Genomic DNA, 22,138 nt, shown 5'->3' on the forward strand with positions numbered 1-22,138 from the left:
TTAATAAAATATATTGAAGGAGATTTGGGTGATATGGTGAGCTTGGTTACTCAGATAAATGGTCTCACTGAAAACAAAGGCTGCCGGGCAGAATTTTAAAACGTCTTGAAGAACTGACAGCATAGTGGAGAATTACCAAGCCAAAACCTAACTGGAAAACAAACACACACACAAACAAAAATAGGAATGCTGGGAGATAAGCTGAGTTCCTAAACTGTTTTTACCCTGAGAGCCTTTGTCAAACTGGGAGAACTTGAGCTTCAATTTCAAATGCTTATAGGAGTTCAGGTAGCAAAAGTCAAAGCCCAAGGCTTGCCCAGCAGGATACCCTCTTCCTCTAAAGCTGTGTGTAGGTAATACTCAGGATGACAGTGAACCAGAAATAAATCTGTGCTGCCTTATTAACCCTAGAAGACTGAGGAAGGTTGCTGTGGTCCTGAGCAGAGCAGAATGGGGAAGTCCTGGGATGTTTCAACAAGTTGGCACTTGCATGGATTTGTGGTCCAAATAAACATAACTTGCGTGGTTCAAAAAATTTTTGAACCATGCGTAAGGTGGCCTCAACCTGAATTATGCTACTAGGTTCCTGATAATCTTTCTCAGACTTTTTCTGGAGGAATGCACCTTCATCCTAAGCCACAGAAGAATATCCACGAATATTTTTCCAAGGAAAAGGAGTTTGCTTGTTAAAAACTAATCATGTAATAAAAAAACAGATACAGCAGAAACATCTGCAAAGACTTCAAAGACTAGAATTAAGATGGAATTAGGTTAATAACAGATTAGACACAGGTGAAGAGAGAATTGGAGAATTGAAGAAATCCAGATTGGAGTTTAAAGAAACAATGACATAGGAAATATGAAAGGATTAAGACCACAAAGGATAGAGTGAAAATGTGTCTAACTGAAGTTCCGGAAGTAGAGGAGAGATACTGGGCAGAAGCACAATTTGAAGAGATAAATACTAAGAATTTTTTTAGGGTGATTAAAAGAATTCAGATTCAGGATGCTTCATGAATCCCAAACAGGATTAAAAAAAGAAAAATTCCCATGTAGACACAGAATGAAACTACAGAAAAACAATGAAAACCAAACCCATCTCAAGCAGCTGGAAACAAAAGGACAAATGGCCTTCAAATGAATGGCAGTTAGGTTGACAACTTCCCAAGAGCAGCAGTAGAAGCCAGAAGACAATGGAATTGCCTCTTCCGTTTACTTAAACAAACCTGTCAAAAGTTCTATACGCAGGAGAAAAATCTTTATAGGGGTGAAGAAAGACATTATAGGCGAGGTTAATAAAATAACATTGTCAGAGTTAAATATTTTTTTTTTGATAGGTAAGAGTGGGTTTATTTAGAGAAACACTCCACAGAGTGTGGGCCATCTCAGAAGGCAAGAGGCCACATATGTATTTTTTGACATTTCCCATTATAGTATATAACTTCCTCAAACTAAAAGAAATGATATATATATATGTATATATATATATATATGTGTGTGTATATATATATATATATATATATATATATATATATATGTAAAGAATATTCTTGTTTAGGTAGTATCCACCAGATTACTCAATATTTTTCTTAATAAGATTTTCCCTCCAAAGTCATTCTTTTCTAATGAAAGTTCTCATAGATGAAAGGTCTTTTGTTAGAATTGTAATTCATGTTATATTTTTACCTTCATTTTTTTGAGGAAAATGATTATGAATTTTATTTTTACTTTAATTTATAAATTGGTAAATCTTATTTGATTGGTTTAGTGCCAGAAGTTTATAAAGATTGTGGCATGCAACAGTTGTTTTGTTTTTTTAATTTTTAAATTTTATTTATTTTTTTATACAGCAGGTCCTTATTAGTCATCAGTTTTATACACATCAGTGTATACATGTCAATCCCAATCGCCCAATTCATCACACCACCACCCCCACCCCCCTGCCGCTTTCCGCGCTTGGTGTCCATACGTTTGTTCTCTACATCTGTGTCTCAATTTCTGCCCTGCAGACCGGTTCATCTGTACCATTTTTCTAGGTTCCACATATATGCGTTATTATACGATAATTTTTTTTCTCTTTCTGACTTACTTCACTCTGTATGACAGTCTCTAGATACATCCACATCTCTACAAATGACCCAATTTTGTTCCTTTTTATGGCTGAGTAATATTCCATTGTATATATGTATCACATCTTCTTTAGCCATTCGCCTGTCGATGGGCATTTAGGTTGCTTCCATGACCTGGCTATTGTAAATAGTGCTGCAGTGAACACTGGGGTGAATGTGTCTTTTTGAATTATGGTTTTCTCAAGGTATATGCCCAGTAGTGGGATTGCTGGGTCATATGGTAATTCTATTTTTAGTTTTTTAAGGAACCTCCATACTGTTCTCCATAGTGGCTGTATCAATTTACATTACCAGCAACAGTGCACAAGGGTTCCCTTTTCTCCACACCCTCTCCAGCATTTGTTGTTCATAGATTTTCTGATGATGCCCATTCTAACTGGTGTGAGGTGATACCTCATTGTAGTTTTGATTTGCATTTCTCTAATAATTCGTGATGTTGAGCAGCTTTTCATGTGCTTCTTGGCCATCTGTATGTCTTCGTTGGAGAAATGTCTATTTAGGTCTTTTGCCCATTTTTGGATTGGGTTGTTTGTTTTTTTAATATTGAGCTGCATGAGCTGTTTATATATTTTGGAGATTAATCCTTTGTCCGTTGATTCGTTTGCAAATACTTTCTCCCATTCTGAGGGTTGTCTTTTCGTCTTGTTTATGGTTTCCTTTGCTTTGCAAAGGCTTTTTAGTTTCATTAGGTCCCATTTGTTTATTTTTGTTTTTATTTCCATTACTCTAGGAGGTGGATCAAAAAAGATCTTGCTGTGATTTATGTCAAACAGTGTTCTTCCTATGTTTTCCTCTAAGAGTTTTATAGTGTCCAGTCTTACATTTAGGTCTGTAATCCATTTTGAGTTTATTTTTGTGCATGGTGTTAGGAAGTGTTCTAATTTCATTCTTTTACATGTAGCTGTCCAGTCTTCCCAGCATGCAACAGTTTGTTAAAGTAAATGTTGACTTTCAGATGTTTACCCATCTATATTACTTCAATAATCTTATTATTAAATGTTATAAATATTTTATAAAACACTTTAAGTAATCTTGAGTGACGTCAATGTCTTGTTCCATTAGTTAACATCTATTTTTAGGTTTGAAAATTATCTGACTAAATAAGTTAAAATTTTATGGTAGTACTTCTGTACTTTGTTTTATCAGTTTGTGTTATGGCTGATTGTTTCTTTTACAAATGCTTAAATTCTACTAGGTATTTAGATGTTGCAAAAATCCTTTACCTTAAAAAATACTGTGAGTTAAATAGTTTAACAATATTATACATCTTAATACCTGTATGCATAATACATGTTCTATTACTTGTATACATTTTTAGAGTATTTGGAATTTTTTTTTAAGAATTGATGGTTAAATACAGAAATATGTTTAAACATGAGAGAAGCCCCAAAAGGTTATATATTACCTAAAGAGTTTTAAAATACATATTTGTATATTTTAAAATATGGTTCAAAAACCCAAGATATGAAAGGGACCTACAGGGAAAAGTTTTTCATCTATCCATCCTTGAGTCACCCAATTCCCCTCCACAGTGAAAAATGTTCAGCTTATTTTTTTCCTCTCCTTTTACATGAACAATTGCCTCTTAGGTTTTGTTTTACACCTTGCTTTTTTTCTTTTTTGCTTAAAGTAAATTTAAGAGTGTGTATTTTTTTTTTTTAACAAGTACTTATTCCTTATTTTGTTTAATCTGTCTTCTGCTGAAGGACATTTAGGTTCCTCCCAAACTTGTTTTATTACAAACATTACTGCACTGAATATATGTGTACATGTCATTTCCATCTGTAAATATATCTAGGTTATTCCTAGATGAGGAATTCCTGGATCAAAGAGTATGAAGGATTTTTTTTAACCAAATTGCCTTCCGCAGAGGTTGTAATAATTTGAAATCCCATTAATAATCCTTGATATTGAAAGTACACTTCCTCACAACTTGTTAATTCAATATATTATTATACTTTAAAATTTTTGCCAGTATTCATAGGCAAACTATAATATCAGTATGGTTGTGATTTGCATTTCTCTTATGTATGAGATTGAACCTGTTTTTATACATTTAAAGTCCCTTTAGATTTCTTTTTCTGAGACTTGATCTCCTTACTCCATTTTTCTGTTTTGTTTTTTCTTATTTGCAGGAACATTATACGTTAGGGGACTTAAGGGAAACTTTTAACTTTTGCATGATTTGCTATTTATAAGTTCAGGTAATTTTGATATAACATTTAAATAGTATGTTATCTTTATTGTTTATGTTGTTTTTCTCAGTATCAGACTGGAAGGAATGATAAATATGCTCTCTGAGGTGAAAGACCAATACTTACATTTGTTACTTTGGTGTTCGTGACTTGCTTTAAATAATTTTCTTTCAAATGTTTTGTGCTTAGATTTTCATTTAGTTGATCAGCTCTATGATTTCCCACTTAAGTATTACGTTTACAAATTATTTTTCTCATACATGTCTTGAACTTTTTATATTCTTGCAACTCAGCATTAGAAAGGTATGAGGAGACTTGAATATCCATATGTAATAATAGTAGTTTTAAGTAGATTTTATAAGTGTATATTTCTGTTGCTAGTTATATATTTTTTCCCTTAAGTTGATTTGCCTATATTTTTGAAGGAAAATCTTGATTCACAGTACAGACTTTCTTGAGCTATTCAGTGTCACTGAAAATAGTAGGCATCAAAATCATGAAGCCATCTTTCAAGAATGATAGCTCCCTTTGAAGTGAGTCTTATGTGTAAGGATTATATTTGCACTACTCATTTAACATTAAATATTTTTAAACTAGTTTTTTCAATGGTCAGGTAAATACTTCATAAAATCTGGTTTTCGAACATGCATGCCCTCCTATCCAGCAATGTATCTCAACTGTAACAATTTGAAAGTCCGTCCTTAGATTATTGTGTGCATATTGTAGGATGATGAGGGAATGTGGGGAGGAGGATAGAGCAATGGTCTTGTCCCTGTCCTGTCTTCCCTTAGGTTTAGGGAGTGCTTGGGAAAGGGCTGTTAGGAGCTCGACTTCTTTGAGAAGCAGTATTAGGAAATTTTTTATTTTCCTGTTATTTTTTACATGTCACAGCTTTTGATAATCTGACATCCCCACTAACCTGTTACATAAAGCCTGGACAAAATCAGACCTGTATATTAGGATCCATTAGAAAGAATGGGCATGTGTTTATTAGATTATAGGAGCCTTCCTCCAGACTTCATTTACCAGCTAAAGTAACATCATCTTGATCCAGAGCTTGCTCTTCAGGTTTTTTTCCCCTTCAACTTTCTTTGCATTTCTGTCACAGCACAAGGAGGGAATTCCAATGTAATCTTTATTGCAGTCTTGTCTACTGAAACCTTAATGGCAGTATTCTATATAGAATTTGGACTTAATTCTTTACTTCAGGTGATACCACTTGGGAAAATGTCATCACAAACATATCTGGAGGAGATAAAATGTGAAATATAAACCAAACATTTCAAACTATATAAAACAAATTCCAGAGAACATAGTGCATGCTTTCTTGATAAGCCTTTAAATAAATGTACTTAGGAACTTACAAAGTTAGGAAAAAAGAAGTTTTAAAATTTAAGTATCTATTAGATTATTTAATAAACATTCTGGAGGTAGTACTTAACATTTCAAAGTAGGACTTAACCCATTAAAATAGAGCCGAAGTTTCAGTTTTGGAGCATGTCTACCATAGAGGAAGAAGATTCATGTCTCAGTCTTACTGATTCTTCTGGAGTTTAATATTTTTTACCTGAATTTTTTCTTTGCTTTTCTTGAAGATAATTTGTTAGCTATATCTACCTATTTAAACCTCCATTTTTGAAATTCCAACTTCTCATCTTTTAAGTAAGTATTTAAAGCAGTGTTACATGGGAAATGAAAACCATGTTTTCATTCAAAAGAATTAATGAAAAATAAAATTGATTTGGGTGTTTGCATGGAATTATCTAAACCATGTGAAATCTGTTTTCAAAGTACATATTAGAGTTTTAATCAGTCCCTATCCGTTGTTATTTCATTGTGAATTGTATGACAGTATAATTCTTAGCATTCTTTTTAAATCTTTTTACTGAAGTGAGGTTTTTATAGTTAATGTTTCAACAAGAATTACAGAACTTACAATGAGCTTTCTATAAAACTTAACACGTTTTACATTTTTACATTGGCACTGATAAAGGAAAATATTATTTGAAAGAGTAATATATGTTTATTGCAGAAAAATTAGAAAAATATAAGCATAAAGAGAAGAAACATCCATATTCCCACTTTCACCACTTAGCATTTCTAGATGTAGCTATCTATAAAATCTTAAAACTTTTTTGTAACTTAAGTTTTTTACATGATAGCATACTTTTGTGTTGTTTACTATACAAAATCACTTTTAAATATGCCAGAGTAGCTCATTTTAGATATATGCTTCTTTTTTTTAATAAATTTATTTATTTTATTTATTTAATTTTGGCTGCGCTTGGTCTTCATTGCTGTGCGTGGGCTTTCTCTAGTTGCGGCAAGCGGGGGCTACTCTTCGTTGCAGTGCGCGGGCTTCTCCTTGCGGTGGCTTCTCTTGTTGCGGAGCATGGGCTCTAGGCACGTGGGCTTCAGTAGTTGTGGCACGCGGGCTCTAGAGCACAGGCTCAGTAGTTGTGGCACACGGGCTTAGCTGCTCCGCAGCATGTGGGATCTTCCTGGACCAGGGATTTAACCCATGTCGCCTGCACTGGCAGGCGGATTCTTAACCACTGCACCACCAGGGAAGCCCTAGATAAATGCTTTTTAACCAGTCCTTTATTGTTGTGCATTCATATAGTTTCCAGTTTTTGCTTTATGTGAAACTAACAAATACAATTTTACTTAAATATCTTTACACATTTATAACTTCTTTACATTTATATTTTAGACTTGGTATTTGATTATCAAAGGTTGCTGACATCATCTTTCAAAAATTTCAGGTCATGATATTTTTTAATTGCTTCAGAATTTAAGTAAAAATGGCCAATGTATAGTTTGCACAAGAGTAGAGAGAAAAAAGATTAAATAAATGTACAATTTTGGTGAGAAAGATGATTAGGAGATTATTTAATATTTTTTAAAAGGGAACCTGAAATTAGGTTATTTCGTTAACAAAATAGAAATAAACTATGCTTAGAGGATTGAGAAAACTGGAATTGGATCATAAAATACAGGTGTAGGTTTTAATTTCTTGGATAAAATAAAAAGGGCATCAAAGGCAGAGTTACAGAATGTGATTATAATTTCTGAACTAAAGAGTATTTGAAAAGCAGCATTGAAAAAAAACATAATATTTTAGTCTCAGGAATGAATGTACTGTAATTTTCATAGAATGAGGAAATCATCATTCATAAGTCTATGTTGATAGGGAAATACTGAAAGAGTAGGCAAGTTGCTCAAAAAGTAGAAAAATGTAATCCACTGGATTTATATCCACTTCATTGTAGAAGTTAAATCCTGTTTTTGAAAAGTGATTTTAAGAAAAGCTAGAGATGAAGTGTTACCCATGATACTGTGTATCTAGTATACATGTTGATTCAGCAGTATTAAAGTGTACACAGAATTAGTAACAAAGAAATGCATAGAAAAACTTATGATGCCAGTTGATGCCACTGAAAATTAGGCAAGCAAATTGATATTCTGATAGGAATCTATCAAAATGGGAAAGAAATTATCTTGATTTATGAAACTAGAATGATCAGAGGAGTGATTAAAATAAGGCTTTTGCCCAATGATAATTCAATTGTTAATTTTTTTAAAATAGCAATTCTCAATATGTATGCAGTGAGAAGTATTGTGAAAGATGAATCGTAAATGGTTTTCTACTCTAAAAATTTTCACCACATGTTAAAAAGTTGTGTGACTATACTAATGGTAGATTAACTCAGCAAAATGAGAGTAGAGTGAGATATTTTCTAAGGCAATGTGTAAAGTTCACATAGTAATCTTAGAGAAATTATACTATTGAATAATATTTTAAGTTTGCCTAGAAGGATTTTTATTTTGTTAAGAGAACAATTCATAAAAGCTAAAAATTAAGGTAGCAGGCTAGAGAAGACTATAAATGGATGTGAAAGAAATAAACTGATATTAGGCTTTTGAGGGAAGTGAATCAGCACACCTACCTGAGCACTTCCCTGGTTGTGCAGTACAGAACTGATTCCATTTTCGAGATCAGTGGCTTATAAACTTGGTTCTCTGACATTTCTGATAGCTCAAGGATCTCAAACGATTGTACACATTTCTCATTCTCAATTTTAATTTACCATTTAGAAAGAAAATCTATGTCATACATCAATGTAGAGGTGGCATGGGGGAGGTGGTGTAGGGGGTCTAGAGTAGCAAAACCAATGGAGCCATGAAGATGAGTGATGTTTTGATACTTTAGATCAAACTACTCACTTCTCAAAAAGTGAAATATCCTGCTCTCTTTTTCTCACTCAGAGTTTGCCGATTATTTTTGAAAAGTAATGATTTGGCATGGTGTTTACAAAGTGTGTTTACTGGGAGCAAAGAGTTTAGACATTAAGTGAAATAGGCTGAGTCTATAAATATCAAGTGAGGATTGTTGACAGATGCCCTATAAATTGGGACAAAATCAAATTTAGGTCAGAGTTTTACCTTTGACATTCTTGGTTGAAATTAATTTTGCCTGATTTGCTAGCAATTACGTAATAACTTTTTCAGCTTGGTAGGCCTGGCTGAGGATTTGAGAGCATTTAAGAATGAATTTTAAATGGAGATGTTTATAACCAGAGAAAAATACCAACAAATTACTCAGAAGAGGAATTTACTGCCCCAAGTCAGCTATGATTTTCTTTCTTTTCTTTTAAAAAAACAAAAACCCAGTTCTCTTTGCTGCTGTGAAATTGTGTTATAGAAATAAAATCTGTCACAGAAATAACTGAGACAGAAAAATTCTCTATTCTCTCAGTGATAACAGTTTTGGCTAACAGTTTTGCGTGCATTTCTCCTGAGTTTATGTCTTTTGCACTCTAGATAGAGACACAGAGGGGGTGGGATGAGGAGGATAAGTTGATTGGATAAACATACCAAATGTGTGCCCATTTTTAAAATTCCACTTCCTTTTAAAAATATATTGTGGACATATTTCCATTCAGTATTATAAATATACATCATTACATTTAAAGTTTTATGTATATATGCATAATCCATTCCATTGTTTAGACAAAGCGTAATTTATTTAGTCAGTCTGCCTTTGGTCATTTAAGTTTCCAGACTTTTCTCTACCACAAGCACTCATACCTATATCTTGCTAAAGAGCAATGTAGTGTAATAGCTAAGAGCTCAGTTGTGCAATATTGGGCAACTTACTAAACCTTCCTCAGTTTTGTCATCTTTAAGTAGTAAATAATAATAGTACTTTACTTGAGTGTTGTTCGAAGGATTGAATGAGTTAATACATATAAACTCTTACATAGTAAGAGAGTAGTGCTTACATACCTTACATAGAGTAGTGCTTACATACCTTAAGTATTTAATAAATGCTGTTGGTATTAGCAGTATTTCGTCATTGATTTCGACTTCTAAGAAGTTGAATTGTTTCAGCTTTTAAATTTAAATTTGTAATAGATAAGCAATAATTTTCTTATTTTCAGATCCACTGGTCTTTCCTATACCCAGAGTTCCTTTTGACCTGTGGCATATCCCACCATCCACCACGTCTTTTTCTTATAATGGTCTCCTTTGACTTCTCTGATGTGATTTTTATCCTTTTTCTCTTATCTCAAGTACTCTTTGGAGTTCTTTTCCTTTTCTCTGCCTGAATAATGGATAATTTTTGAGAAATTAATCTTTGCTTGTCTGTATATTCTCTTCTTCAGAGAATATACTTAATGCGTTAGGTATTACATGCTCTAGGTATATATAAATTTTTTTTAAACAAGTGACTCAGATATACATCTTTAATCCCACTGTCTTATTTGAAAACCAATACCTTATCTCCTAACTGTAAACAGTTTCTACCTGAATTATTTATGGTCATCGCAAATGTAACAAAAAGTAAACTTTATTGTACAGCAACTACTATAACATTTTTCATTTTTGTTCCCATGAAAAAATTACTCTATTGTTTTTCGCTCTATATTACTGTTTTGCTCTCCCTGTTCTCCCTCTGCCAAGCCCAGGCCACTATTATCCCACTTAAGGATGATAGCAACAGCCTCTTAGCTATTCTCTCAGCTAGTGGCTGCTTGCCTCATTCCATGGCACTGAAAGCCACCTCTGTCTTCTTTCCTACCTTTACCCCCTCAAACCACCCCCGCCCACACACAGATGAGCCATAGTTTCTGTACTTCCCTTATTGTGTGACAGCCAATTTTTGTGTATCAGATTTAAACTCTGCTTGGCTTTTTAGGCCCCGTGTAATGGACCTCCACCACAATTAGCCAACCTATTTTCCTAATACCTATTCTTGTTTGAATGTTTTCACTATTCTACAGAAACTCGTGTTATTTCACGAATTTACAGAAACTTTTTCTCATTAATGGCCAGGATTCCATCTGAACAATAAAACTTTTCCTTGGTAACTCTAATTTGCATGGAACGCCTATTCCTCTGGATTTTATAAGACATGGCACAAGTAGAAAATAATTTAAATTTAGTCCTGTGTTCTTTCCAATAATTTTATGATTCTAACTAGATTATAAACTCTTTGATAGAGTTCAGGTCCATATTCCCATATCCACTTGGTAAATCCTAAACATGCTACAGATACTTTTTAGTTGGTTCAGAAAAGTGGAAGATTAATTAATACCTAATTTGGTTCATACAAAGAATCATTTAACCCAAAACTGAAGATAATCATATTTTTGCTTAGCACATTTTAATGTCAATCATACTGAGACTATAAGTGGTCTATACTTTACACTCATGTTTAACAAATGTTATTTCTGTGCACATTTTAAGTGCCTTGAGGAACTGGAAATTTATGGGACAACAACATGGTTTTGGCCAATCTGTTAAATGTAAATCCATGTATGTGTATGTAGGCATACATTTGTAACTACGTTTAATAGGAAAATTATGGAAATAGTACAGTATATTGTAGGAAAAATTAGGAAGCACAGATAAGCAAACATTTTTTTTTTAAATAAATTTATTTTTTTTTATTTATTTTTGGCTGCACTGGGTCTTCGTCGCTGTGTGTGGGATTTCTCTAGTTGTGGAGAGTGGGGGTTGCTCAGCAGTTGTGGAGCAGGGGCTCAGCTGTTCCACAGCATGTGGGATCTTCCCAGGCCAGGGCTCGAACCCATGTCCCCCGCATTGGCAGGCAGATTCTTAACCACTGCGCCACGAGGGAAGTCCCAAGCAAACATTTTAAACTACCTAGTTTATTTATCTGACTCCCTCACTAAAATATAACTCCATGAACTATAAAACTTAGTTTAATCCACCACTGCATCTCTAGAGATAGAAAAGAGCCTGCCACATAGGCACACAATTATTTGTTGAATAAAAATGAATTTACTGGCAGATACTCCTCTCCTGATATCTTTACTTTAAAATTGGGACCGGGTGGAAAGGAAAATGTTCTGCAGCTTCTCTGGCAACTTAAAAATCTGTTGTTTGATCGTAGAGTTCATTCCTCAGTGTTTCCCAAATTCGTTAAATCTGCTTACATTTTGTAATTTTCTAAGACATAATTTCCAAGGCATAGCGGATTGAAAACAGAAAAGAGTAGTGAGAAAGAGTAAATTAATAGAAGATGGGGTTTATATTTAGGATTCCATTTGCTTTCAGGTTTCAGGATTGGAGCTGAGCTTTTTGGATAATAAGAGAAGCAGAATCAGGCAGCTTCTGCAACTCAAACTTAATTTAAATTGGTTGTCCTAAATTCCACAAAAGTGCATGTGCTGTGCTTTAGAGTCGAAAAGATGTAGGGGACAAATTAAGAATGTGGGTTTATGATTAATTCAGTTATTCATCACATTTGTCCTAAGCAACTGCCATGTTAACTCGCTTGAGATGGGGCCTAGCTCTGCCTCTGCTGTGTGGACCAGTAGTGTCTTAAAACACAAGTATGGACTTGCCCCAAATGGTTATTATATGAAAACCTAAACAAAATATATAGAGACTTACTTTTTCTTTAGATTGGTTTGCTAATTTACTTTCCTCTCTAGAGTCATCTTGCCAGTTGGGTTCACTTGTCAAATGTGTTTGTGAACCATTCAAAATAAATTATACAGTCGCTTATTAATTATTCTTATACTTGATAATTTTAAAAATAACATTAAAATGTTCTGATGTTATGGGATTTGGTGGGGGTTTTTTCCCCAAGCTATATCATAAGAAAAAAAACAGTGAATTTGAGGAAATCAGCCAAAATGCTGTTGACATGTAGAGGTTTATTTCTCTGATAAGAAAAATGCTAGCTTTATAGACACTTATACTGACATTTTATAAATTGTTCAATGAAATATTAAAATATGTTCTTAACATCAGTTATGAAAAACTTATTTTTGAGCAGTGAAATATTGTGGCTTCTTTAGATCTTCATATAAAAATGTTCCAGGTAAAAGGCATAGCTAATCTAAACTATGTTATAAATGAACATTACCACAGTTAAATGAAGGTTTTTTTAGATTTTTCTGACAATGTTTACTTTTAAAAATTAAATAATCTACTGTAAATGATCATTAGTTCCAATAACTGCCCAGAGGATAGTTCTAGTTTCAAAAGACAATGTTAGTTAATGCTTGGGAAGTAACTGTGGAAGTTAACAAACAACTCGAAATAGGAAGTGTTCAAAAGTTAGGAACAGATCTGTGTTTGTTCAGTGTTATACTTGTTTTCACTCTCCCCCAAATAACCACTCATTTGAATTTAATTAAATTTAAAGTTTAATTAATCTTGCTAGAATTCCAACTATCTTCCCCCTTTATAAAATGAAAATATTAGGAAGTTGACAATTTTATTTTTTATTTTTTATGTTTTCTTATTTTTTTGGCCTGGCCACGTGGCTGGTGGGACCCTAGTTCCCTGACCAAGGATCAAACCCAGTGAGAACGAGGGGTCCTAACCACTGGACTGCCAGGGAATTCCCAGCTGACAATTTTTTAAAATTTAGTACTTTTTCTCCACCACCACTTTTCATATTTTGGTAAAATTCAAATGATTCATCAAAAAAGTAATATTGAAGTTGTATGACAAATTTTGATGATAAATAGATATATCGAAGGATAAATATTAAAATTATCCTAAATTTTTTCTTGGAATGATTTTTTTAATTACAAGAATAATATACCGTGTTATTAGAAGCTTTGGAAAAAACAATCATTCCATCACACTAACATATAAATTGTTCATTTTTTGGTATATTTCCAACCACTTAAAAACTTTTTCGCATTAGGATAACTTAGGATTCCTGTTAAAAAAAACAGAAATCTACATTTTTAACAGTCACCTGAGATGATTGTTTGCAAGTTAGAGAACCAAAGACTAAAGATAATTTTTTGTTTGTTTGTTTTTGGTCACGCCGTGCGGCCTGAGGGATCTTAGTTCCCTGACCAGGGATGGAACCCATGCCCCCTGCAGTGGAAGCGGAGTCCTAACGACTGGACCACCAGGGAATTCCCTAAAAATATTTTTTTAAGACCCCTGTTATTTAAACTTATATAACATTACTTTTAATATAATAAATAAGATGTGAGCAAGTTCTAGTAATCTTTGCAATCTAGTAATCTTTGTAAACGTGTGTGTGTGTGTGTGTGTGTGTATATATATATACATATATATATAAAATGGGATTTAAATGGAGGCTTTTATTTTTATTGAAGTATAGTTGCTTACAATGTTATATAAGTTACAGGTCTACAATATAGTGATTCACAATTTTTAAGATTATACTCCATTTATAATTATTATAAAATATTGGCTATATTCCCCATGTTGTAACTATATCCTTGTAGCTTATTTTGTACCTAATAGTTTGTACCTCTTAATCCCCTACCCCTATATTGCCCCTCCCCCTCTTCCCTCTCCTCACTGGTAACCACTAGTTTGTTCTCTATATCTATGAGTCTGCTTCTTTTTTGTTATATTCACTGGTTTGTTGTATTTTTTAGATTCCACATATAAGTGATAACATACTGTATTTGTCTTTCTCTGTCTTATTTCACTTAGTATAATGCCCTTCAAGTCCATCCTTGTTGCTGTAAATGGCAAAAATTTGTTCTTTTTCATGACTGAGTGGTATTCCATTGTATATATTTACCACATCTTCTTTATCCATTCTGTTGATGGACACTTAGGTTGCATACATATCTTGGCAATTATAAATAATGCTGCTATGAACATTGAGGTGCATGTATCTTTTCAAATTAGTGTTTTTAGTTTTTTTGAATATATATACCCAGGAGTGGAGTTTCTGACTCATATGATGATTCTATTTTTAGTTTTCTGAGAAAACTCCATACTGTTTTCTACAGTGGTTGCACAAATTTACATTCCCACCAACAGTGTTATTTTTAACACTTATTATTTTTAACCATTTACATTTTCTCTTTGGGAATTGCCTATTCATATTCTTTGCCAATTTCCCCAAAGAATAGTTTCGGTTTTCCTGGCCAATTTTAAGAACTGTATATAATCTGTTATCTACACTTGGGAATCTGGTGACTTGAATTTGTCTTACTTCACTCCTACTCTCAACTCAACCTATTTACTGAGCCAAGCAGCTGGATGCAAGGAAACCTAAGATTCTATTGCAGTCTCGAAGAACAGGGCTGGTGGAGCACCTAGGACAAGGAATAAGAAACTGACTCAGAAATACTTGGCCCCCTTCCACGGTCTTTTTGCCCCAGAGGAATGTTGACATCAGCCTGGCCACCAGGAAACCAAAAAGGAGCCGAACTGGCAGGCTGAGTACTCCTTACTCTTGAGCAAAGATTTCTCTCTGTTTTTTTTGTCAGAAGACTACCAACAGCCAACTTGCTGTTTACACCTGCTACACAGCTCTCGTGGTAGAGAAGGGTCAACTACAACACTGGGACTGCCAACTCTGAGATCAGGGAATAGACGGAAGAAATAACTGCATATCTAAGGATCCAGCAACAAGAAAGGAATATAAACAAACTGTTGGGACAGGCCCCCAACAAAATAGAGCTGCTGGAGGAGAGAGACAATAACTTGAACAAAATAATAGGAGCACAGTGAGATTGAAACTGCAGTATTTAAAAAAACAAAACAAAAAAACCTCTGGTGCCAAAAGCCATTATTTTTGAACCAACTACAGCAGTAGGTCAACTGGAGGAAAATGATAACATGGAGACTTAAATTTGTGGCCTGGAGAATCTAGTGGAAGAAGTATTTTTAAACTTAGAGCCAAAAGGCAAAGAAAGGGTAAAAATAACAGATTCTGAGGATAGAAGAAGTAGACCTAATGTGTATAATAGGAGTTCAATAAGGAAAAAAAGGAACAGATTGAAGAGAGGCAATAATTTAAAAAAGAGGAAAAGTCTTGAGCTGAAAGACATGACTCTAGCTTCAAAGGGCATGCTGTGTCCCTGGCAGAATTCATGGTAATAATAATAAATGTCAATTACTAAGTTCTCACTCTGCTAGGCAGTGTTCTAAGGGCTTTACATTTATTAACTCGTTGAGTCCTTAAAACAGCCCTACAAAATAGATACTATTATCCCCCCTAATTCAGAAGAGGAAAAATGGTTAAGTGTATAGTCAAAAAGTGAACCCAAGAGATTTGACTCCAGAGCCTTGACTAAACTGCCTCAAAGAGCAAAGACCTATATTTAAGCAAATCCTGTTACAGTTTATGAACTCTGAAGATCAAGGGTGAAATCTTACAAGTTCCAGAGAGAAAGAGCAAGTAATCAGCAAAAGAAAAAGAGCCTGTCACCAGAGTTCTGATCTGCCTCACCTTAAGCCAGAAAGCAGTGGGAAAATTTATCTATACTGCTGATTGAAAAGAACCACAAGCCAAGGTTTCTCTAACCAGTCAAATTATTCACCTGTCAGGCTGATACAAAGATTTGCTGATATATCACAATTGAATAACTAACCCCACCTACCATCTGATGAAAATACTCAAAGAAAGGGAAATCTAATAGTATTTATTTAACCTTTGTCTTCGCACATGCCACTCCTTCTGCCTGGAATAACTCCTCCCTTTCTTTACCAGTCTAACAACTCTTTTTTAAATTAAAATAGAATTGATTTACAATATTGTGTTAGTTTCAAGTGTACAGCAAAGTGTGTGTGTGTGTGTGTGTGTGTGTGTGTATATATATATATATATATATATATATATACATATATATATACACATTTCAGGTTATTTTCCATAATAGGTTATTACAAGATATTGAATATAGTTCCCTGTGCTATACAGTAAATCCTTATTGCTTATCTATTTTATGTATAGTAATTTGTATCTGTTAATCCCATACTCCTGATTTATCCCTCTCCCCTTCCCTTTCCCCTTTGGTAATCATAAGTCTGTTTTCTATGTCTCTGAGTCTGTTTCTGTTTTGTATATAGATTCATTTGTATTATTTTTTAGATCCACATATAAGTGATATATAATATTTGTATTTCTCTGACTTAACTTCACTTAGTATATTCTCTAGGTTCATCCATGTTGCTGCAAATGGCAGTATTTCTTTTTTATGGCTGAGTAATATTCCATTGTATATATATACCACATCTTCTTAAGCCAATTGTTTCTTGATAGACACTTGGGTGGCTTCTGTGTCTTGACTATTGTAAGTAGTGCCGCTGTGAACATTAGGATGCATGTATCTTTTTGAATTAGTTTTCGTCTTTTCCAGATACATGCTCAAGAGTGGGATTGCTGGATCATATAATAGCTCTATTTTTAATTTTTAAGGGAACCTCCATACTGTTCTCCATAGTGGCTGCACCAATTTACATTCCCACCAACAGTGTAGGAGGGTTCCCTTTTCTCACATCGTCTCCAGCATTTATTGTTTGTAGACTTTTTGATGATAGCCATTCTGACCTCACACCTCATTCTTAACATCTTCACTTCTTCCAGGAAATCTTTTGCAACCCCATAAGTCTGAGTTTTATGCTCCTCCTAAATGCTCCCATAGCACCCTGTAGTTCCCCCATCTTGACACTTGTTTTCCCTGTAAAATTGTAAGCTCTATGAGGGCATAGGCAGACTATGCATGTTTTGTTCACTGTGGTAGCCCCAGTGCCTAGCACAGCGCCTGGAGTATAGTAGATTGACTGAGTGATTAAAATTTATGTGTAGTCAAAATTCACAAATCTTTTTTGCTACCCTACTCAGATTGTTCTAGTAGTAGCTATTCAGGGAAAATAAAGCTTTAAGTTTGTCTTCATTAGATACTTAAAGCCCTATTCAAGTATGCCTTGTTTATATTTCTTTATTCATCTTGTGACTGTTTTATAAAATTTTAAATTCACAAAAGTTCAACATAAATGAGCTTATAAAAATTTTTCCATATAGAATTAATTTATGTAAGGCATATTTACAATGCATATTATCCATATTGGGTTCAAACTTCTATTTGTTATTTTCAAAAGGCAGAATTAAATAGGAAAGTGTAGAAATGAATTTACAAGCTTAATCAAAACACTCAGAGATAGTGATAGTACTCTAAAAAGAATGGTGTTAATTCTATATTTTTCTCTGTTTCTCTGCAGATTAAAGCTAAAAATTATGACAAGGTCGAAAAGGTGAGTCCTCTTAAGTATACTTTGAATGTATGCTGAAGTTTAATTTAGGACTTAATGTACATAAGGCAAATACAGTAAAATGTTAACAATTGTTGAATCTAGCTAGTGATTATATAGGAATTCATTGTACTTATTCAGCCCTTTTGTATGTTTGAAAATGTTCATAATAAAATCTTGGGGGACTTCCCTGGTGGCTCAGTGGTTAAGAATCCGCCTGCCAATGCAGGGGACACGGGTTCGAGCTCTGGTCCGGGAAGATCCCACATGCCGCGGAGCACCTAAGCCTGTGTGCCACAACTACTGAGCCTGTGCTCTACAGCCTGTGAGCCACAACTACTGAAGCCCGTGCGCCTAGAGCCTGTGCTCTGCAACAAGAGAAGCCACCGCAATGAGAAGCCCGTGCACCGCAACAAAGAGTAGCCCTACTCACTGCAACTAGAGAAAGCCTGCACGCAGCAACGAAGACCCAAGACAAAAATAAATAAATAAAATAAATAAATTTTAAAAGATAAAATAAAATTTTGGAAAAGAAAATAATTATACTCTGCTGACCAAAATTATGAGAATGATTTTGATTATCTAAACAAAATAGAGGGAGTTGTTATTTGACATTTATTTGTAAGAAGATAAATTCATGAAAGGAGCTGAATTTGTTTCTTTAATGTTCCATTTCAACTATGTACATGTGAAATTTATTTAAGTGTGGATTCTGATAATATTTTATTGTATTTACAGCTATTTCAGAGATGCCTTATGAAGGTTTTGCACATTGATTTATGGAAGTGTTATCTTTCATATGTCCGAGAAACCAAGGGTAAACTACCAAGTTACAAGTAAGTTAAATCAGGAGCTTAAGAATGCAGGTCATCCCCAGGCACACAGTCAACCCCATAGAAACTCACACCTCTTAACTCCAGAGGGTGAAGAAACTTAAGGATTTGAAAAGTCAGGATTCTCTGAGAAGTCAGTAAACCATGGAAAAAAATGCTTCAAAGAAAGCCACTGGTATTAGATTTATTCTGGAGAATTGAATCATCCAAGCCCCTCTTCTATATTGAAACACTGTACATTTGCAACTCCAAAGCACCTTGTTGACAGGCTTGTTGACAAACTTAATAAAAAGCATCTTATTACTTGTCATGGCACCACTCTTGGCAGGTTGCATTGTAATATGCTACTTAAGTATCCCAAGGCATCTTTGACAATGGTATTGTTGTATAGTTGACCTCCTCACTAGGACTTACCCCCACCTATCTATCTTTGTTGAATCTAAATAATGGACCTTCTCAAATGCTATTTTTGTATATAACAAATAGGCAGATTATTTTTATAACCAGAATTCTATCTTTGTTTTCTTTTTCTTCATTATTGTTTATTGTCTTACACTGAAGAAGTTCTTTCTCCCTAAATTTTATGTCAGAGCTAATAGATCTTCAGACATAACTTACCTTCTTAATCAAAGAACCAGATATTTCCACATTTGAATCTTCTACATATAAGATTAGGCAATTTAAGGGCTTTAAAGAGGGGACTTCCCTGGCGGTCCAGTGGTTAAGACTTTGCCTTCCAATGCAGGGGGTGTGGGTTTGATCCCTGGTCGGGGAGCTAAGATCCCACATGCGTGGCCAAAAAACCAAAACATAAAACAGAAGCAATATTGTAACAAATTCAATAAGGACTTTAAAAATGGTCCACATCAAAAAGAAAAGTCTTAAAAAATTAATAAACGATATAAAGATAAATAAAACATGGCCTCTATCTTTGATAAGCTTACAAGTAGTAGGTAAAAGAAACAAAGTACATAAATTAATGACATTGACAAGCTAAACACAAAAGAGCTTAGCCTTTACATTTTGTTTATATACTTGCAAAGATGTCTTTACATTTTGTTTGTATAAGCGGTTTAAATGCTGTTCTGATCATATGATCAGAAATCATGATTATGTTTTAGTTGTAGATACATTTTAATAACATGAAATTTTTCTAAAAAACATACCTTTCATGTTTATTTCAGAGAAAAAATGGCTCAAGCATATGACTTTGCACTGGATAAAATTGGAATGGAAATTATGTCTTATCAGGTAGAGTTAAATTTTTTTTAATACATACACTTAAAAAATTTGAAACTACTAAGAAAGATACTAACATTTTATTTTATTTCTTAGATTTGGGTGGATTACATCAATTTCTTAAAAGGCGTGTAAGTATTTTTATAGTTTTATTTTCTGTGTGAACAGTTGATTTAGCTATAATATAATTGATGGTATTTCTTATCCAATGCCAGGGAAGCTGTTGGATCTTATGCAGAAAATCAGAGAATAACAGCTGTTCGAAGAGTTTATCAACGAGGTTGTGTTAATCCCATGATCAACATTGAACAACTGTGGAGAGACTATAACAAGTATGAAGAGGTAAATTAGGCCACAGTAGTTTATTATTATGACCAAGCCATTTAAATTTTTATGCACTGTGGATTTGTGGAGGCTAGCCTTTCTAATATCAGGTACCTGGGTATCAGTGCTGCATACGTTTGTTTTCATATTGATTGTAATGAAAGAACCATTCCTAATGTTTTGAGAGTCTCATTTTACTGTTGAGTTATTTTTAGAGAATACTCTGGGAGAATTATAATTCTTACCAAACCATTTTTAATCAGTGCTAAACCATATCCACACAGTCATACACACACACATTGCCACTGATCTCTTATGAAACAGTTCCTTTTTAGAACTGCTTTTCTAGTAGTAATGATGAGTTGCAATGCCCCTCTGTCACCTAGTTACAGTGATGTGATTATTGCCTTGTAATTGTGAGATGTAGGGCTGTGGTCCAAGATCTTTGTCTCATAAGCAAATGATTTAACAAACTGAACTAATAAGCCCATTATGTAAACATACATGCCAAGTAAGCTCTATCTTTAAAAGAAAGTTCCTCACATGTCCACTGTGATTTGGAAGAACTATGTAGGGTATTGAAACTGTTCCCTCATAGGCATGAGCAGTGGTTCTCAAACATTTTGGTCTTGGGATTTTAAAAAGTATTAAAGACTGCAAAGAACTTATAATTTTAATGTGGCTTTTACCTATGAATATTTAGCATATTGGAATTAAAACTGAGAAAGTTTCAAGATACTTATTTATTAATTCATTTAAAGCTTGCAGTAGTAGACTCCTTATATTTTAACATAAATAGTATTAAACTGTATTTTCCAAAAGAAAAAATTCAGTGAGAAGAGTGGCATTATTTCATATTTTTGCAAATCTCTTTGGTATTTAGCTTAATAAAAGACAGGTAGATTTTCATATCTGCTTCTAAATTCTATCTGCTATGCTGTTGAATGTCATGTAGCTTCTGAAAAACTCCACTGTATATTTGTGAGAGAGGCAAATCATGTCTTAGTATTGTTTGAAAATTGTTTTGATCTTATGGATCCTCTGGAAGGGTCTTTGGGAACAGGAATCTTTGGACTACTCTTTGAGAACTACTAGGCATGAATGATAATGTTTATGTCTCCTTGCTACCTCTGCATTTATTTTTTAAAATTTATTTTATTTATATATTTATTTTTGGCTGCATTGGGTCTCTATTGCTGCGCGTGGGCTTTCTCTAGTTGCAGCAAGCGGGGGCCACTCTTCGTTGCGGTGCGCAGGCCCCTCTTGTTGCCTAGCACGGACACCTGGTGCGCGGGCCTCAGTAGTTGTGGCATGTGGGCTCAGTAGTTGTGGCGCACGGGCTTAGTTGCTCCACGGCGTGTGGGATCTTCCCTGGACCAGGGCTCGAACCTGTGTCCCCTGCATTGGCAGGAGGATTCCCAACCACTGCACCACCAGGGAAGCCCTGCATTTATTTTTAAAGTTATGCAGACCAAGTTAGAAAAAGGCTTTTAGAACTAAGTCATGGCTATTCACCCAGATGAATCTTTATATCATTCTTTTTTTTTTTTAAATAAATTTATTTATTTATTTATTTATTTATTTATTTTTTTATTTTTGGCTGTGTTGGGTCTTCATTGCTGCGCGCAGGCTTTCTCTAGTTGCGGAGAGCAGGGGCTACTCTTTGTTGCAGTGTGCGGGCTTCTCATTGCGGTGGCTTCTCTTGTTGCGGAGCACAGGCTCTAGGTGTGCGGGCTTCAGTAGTTGTGGCACGCGGACTCAGTAGTTGTGGTGCACAGGCTTAGTTGCTCTGCGGCATGTGGGATCTTCCCAGACCAGGGCTCAAACCCATGTCCCCTGCATTGGCAGGCGGATGGATTCTTACCACTGCGCCACCAGGGAAGTCCTGTATATC

At 34.4% G+C, this 22,138-nt stretch overlaps 1 protein-coding gene across 1 annotated transcript in view; it reads left to right on the top strand.

The window, feature by feature from the left end:
* The window catches only part of CSTF3 (cleavage stimulation factor subunit 3), a 70,511-nt gene that overhangs the window by 30,345 nt on the left and 18,028 nt on the right, over positions 1-22,138 (top strand). The window contains exons 4-8 of the mRNA XM_007181042.2: positions 17,819-17,851; positions 18,587-18,684; positions 19,866-19,932; positions 20,017-20,051; positions 20,136-20,262. Coding sequence (XP_007181104.1) covers positions 17,819-17,851; positions 18,587-18,684; positions 19,866-19,932; positions 20,017-20,051; positions 20,136-20,262 — 360 coding nt within the window. The remainder of the gene's footprint in view (positions 1-17,818; positions 17,852-18,586; positions 18,685-19,865; positions 19,933-20,016; positions 20,052-20,135; positions 20,263-22,138) is intronic.

Source organism: Balaenoptera acutorostrata, chromosome 9 (genome assembly GCF_949987535.1).
Source record: "Balaenoptera acutorostrata chromosome 9, mBalAcu1.1, whole genome shotgun sequence".
Taxonomy (NCBI): domain Eukaryota; kingdom Metazoa; phylum Chordata; class Mammalia; order Artiodactyla; family Balaenopteridae; genus Balaenoptera; species Balaenoptera acutorostrata.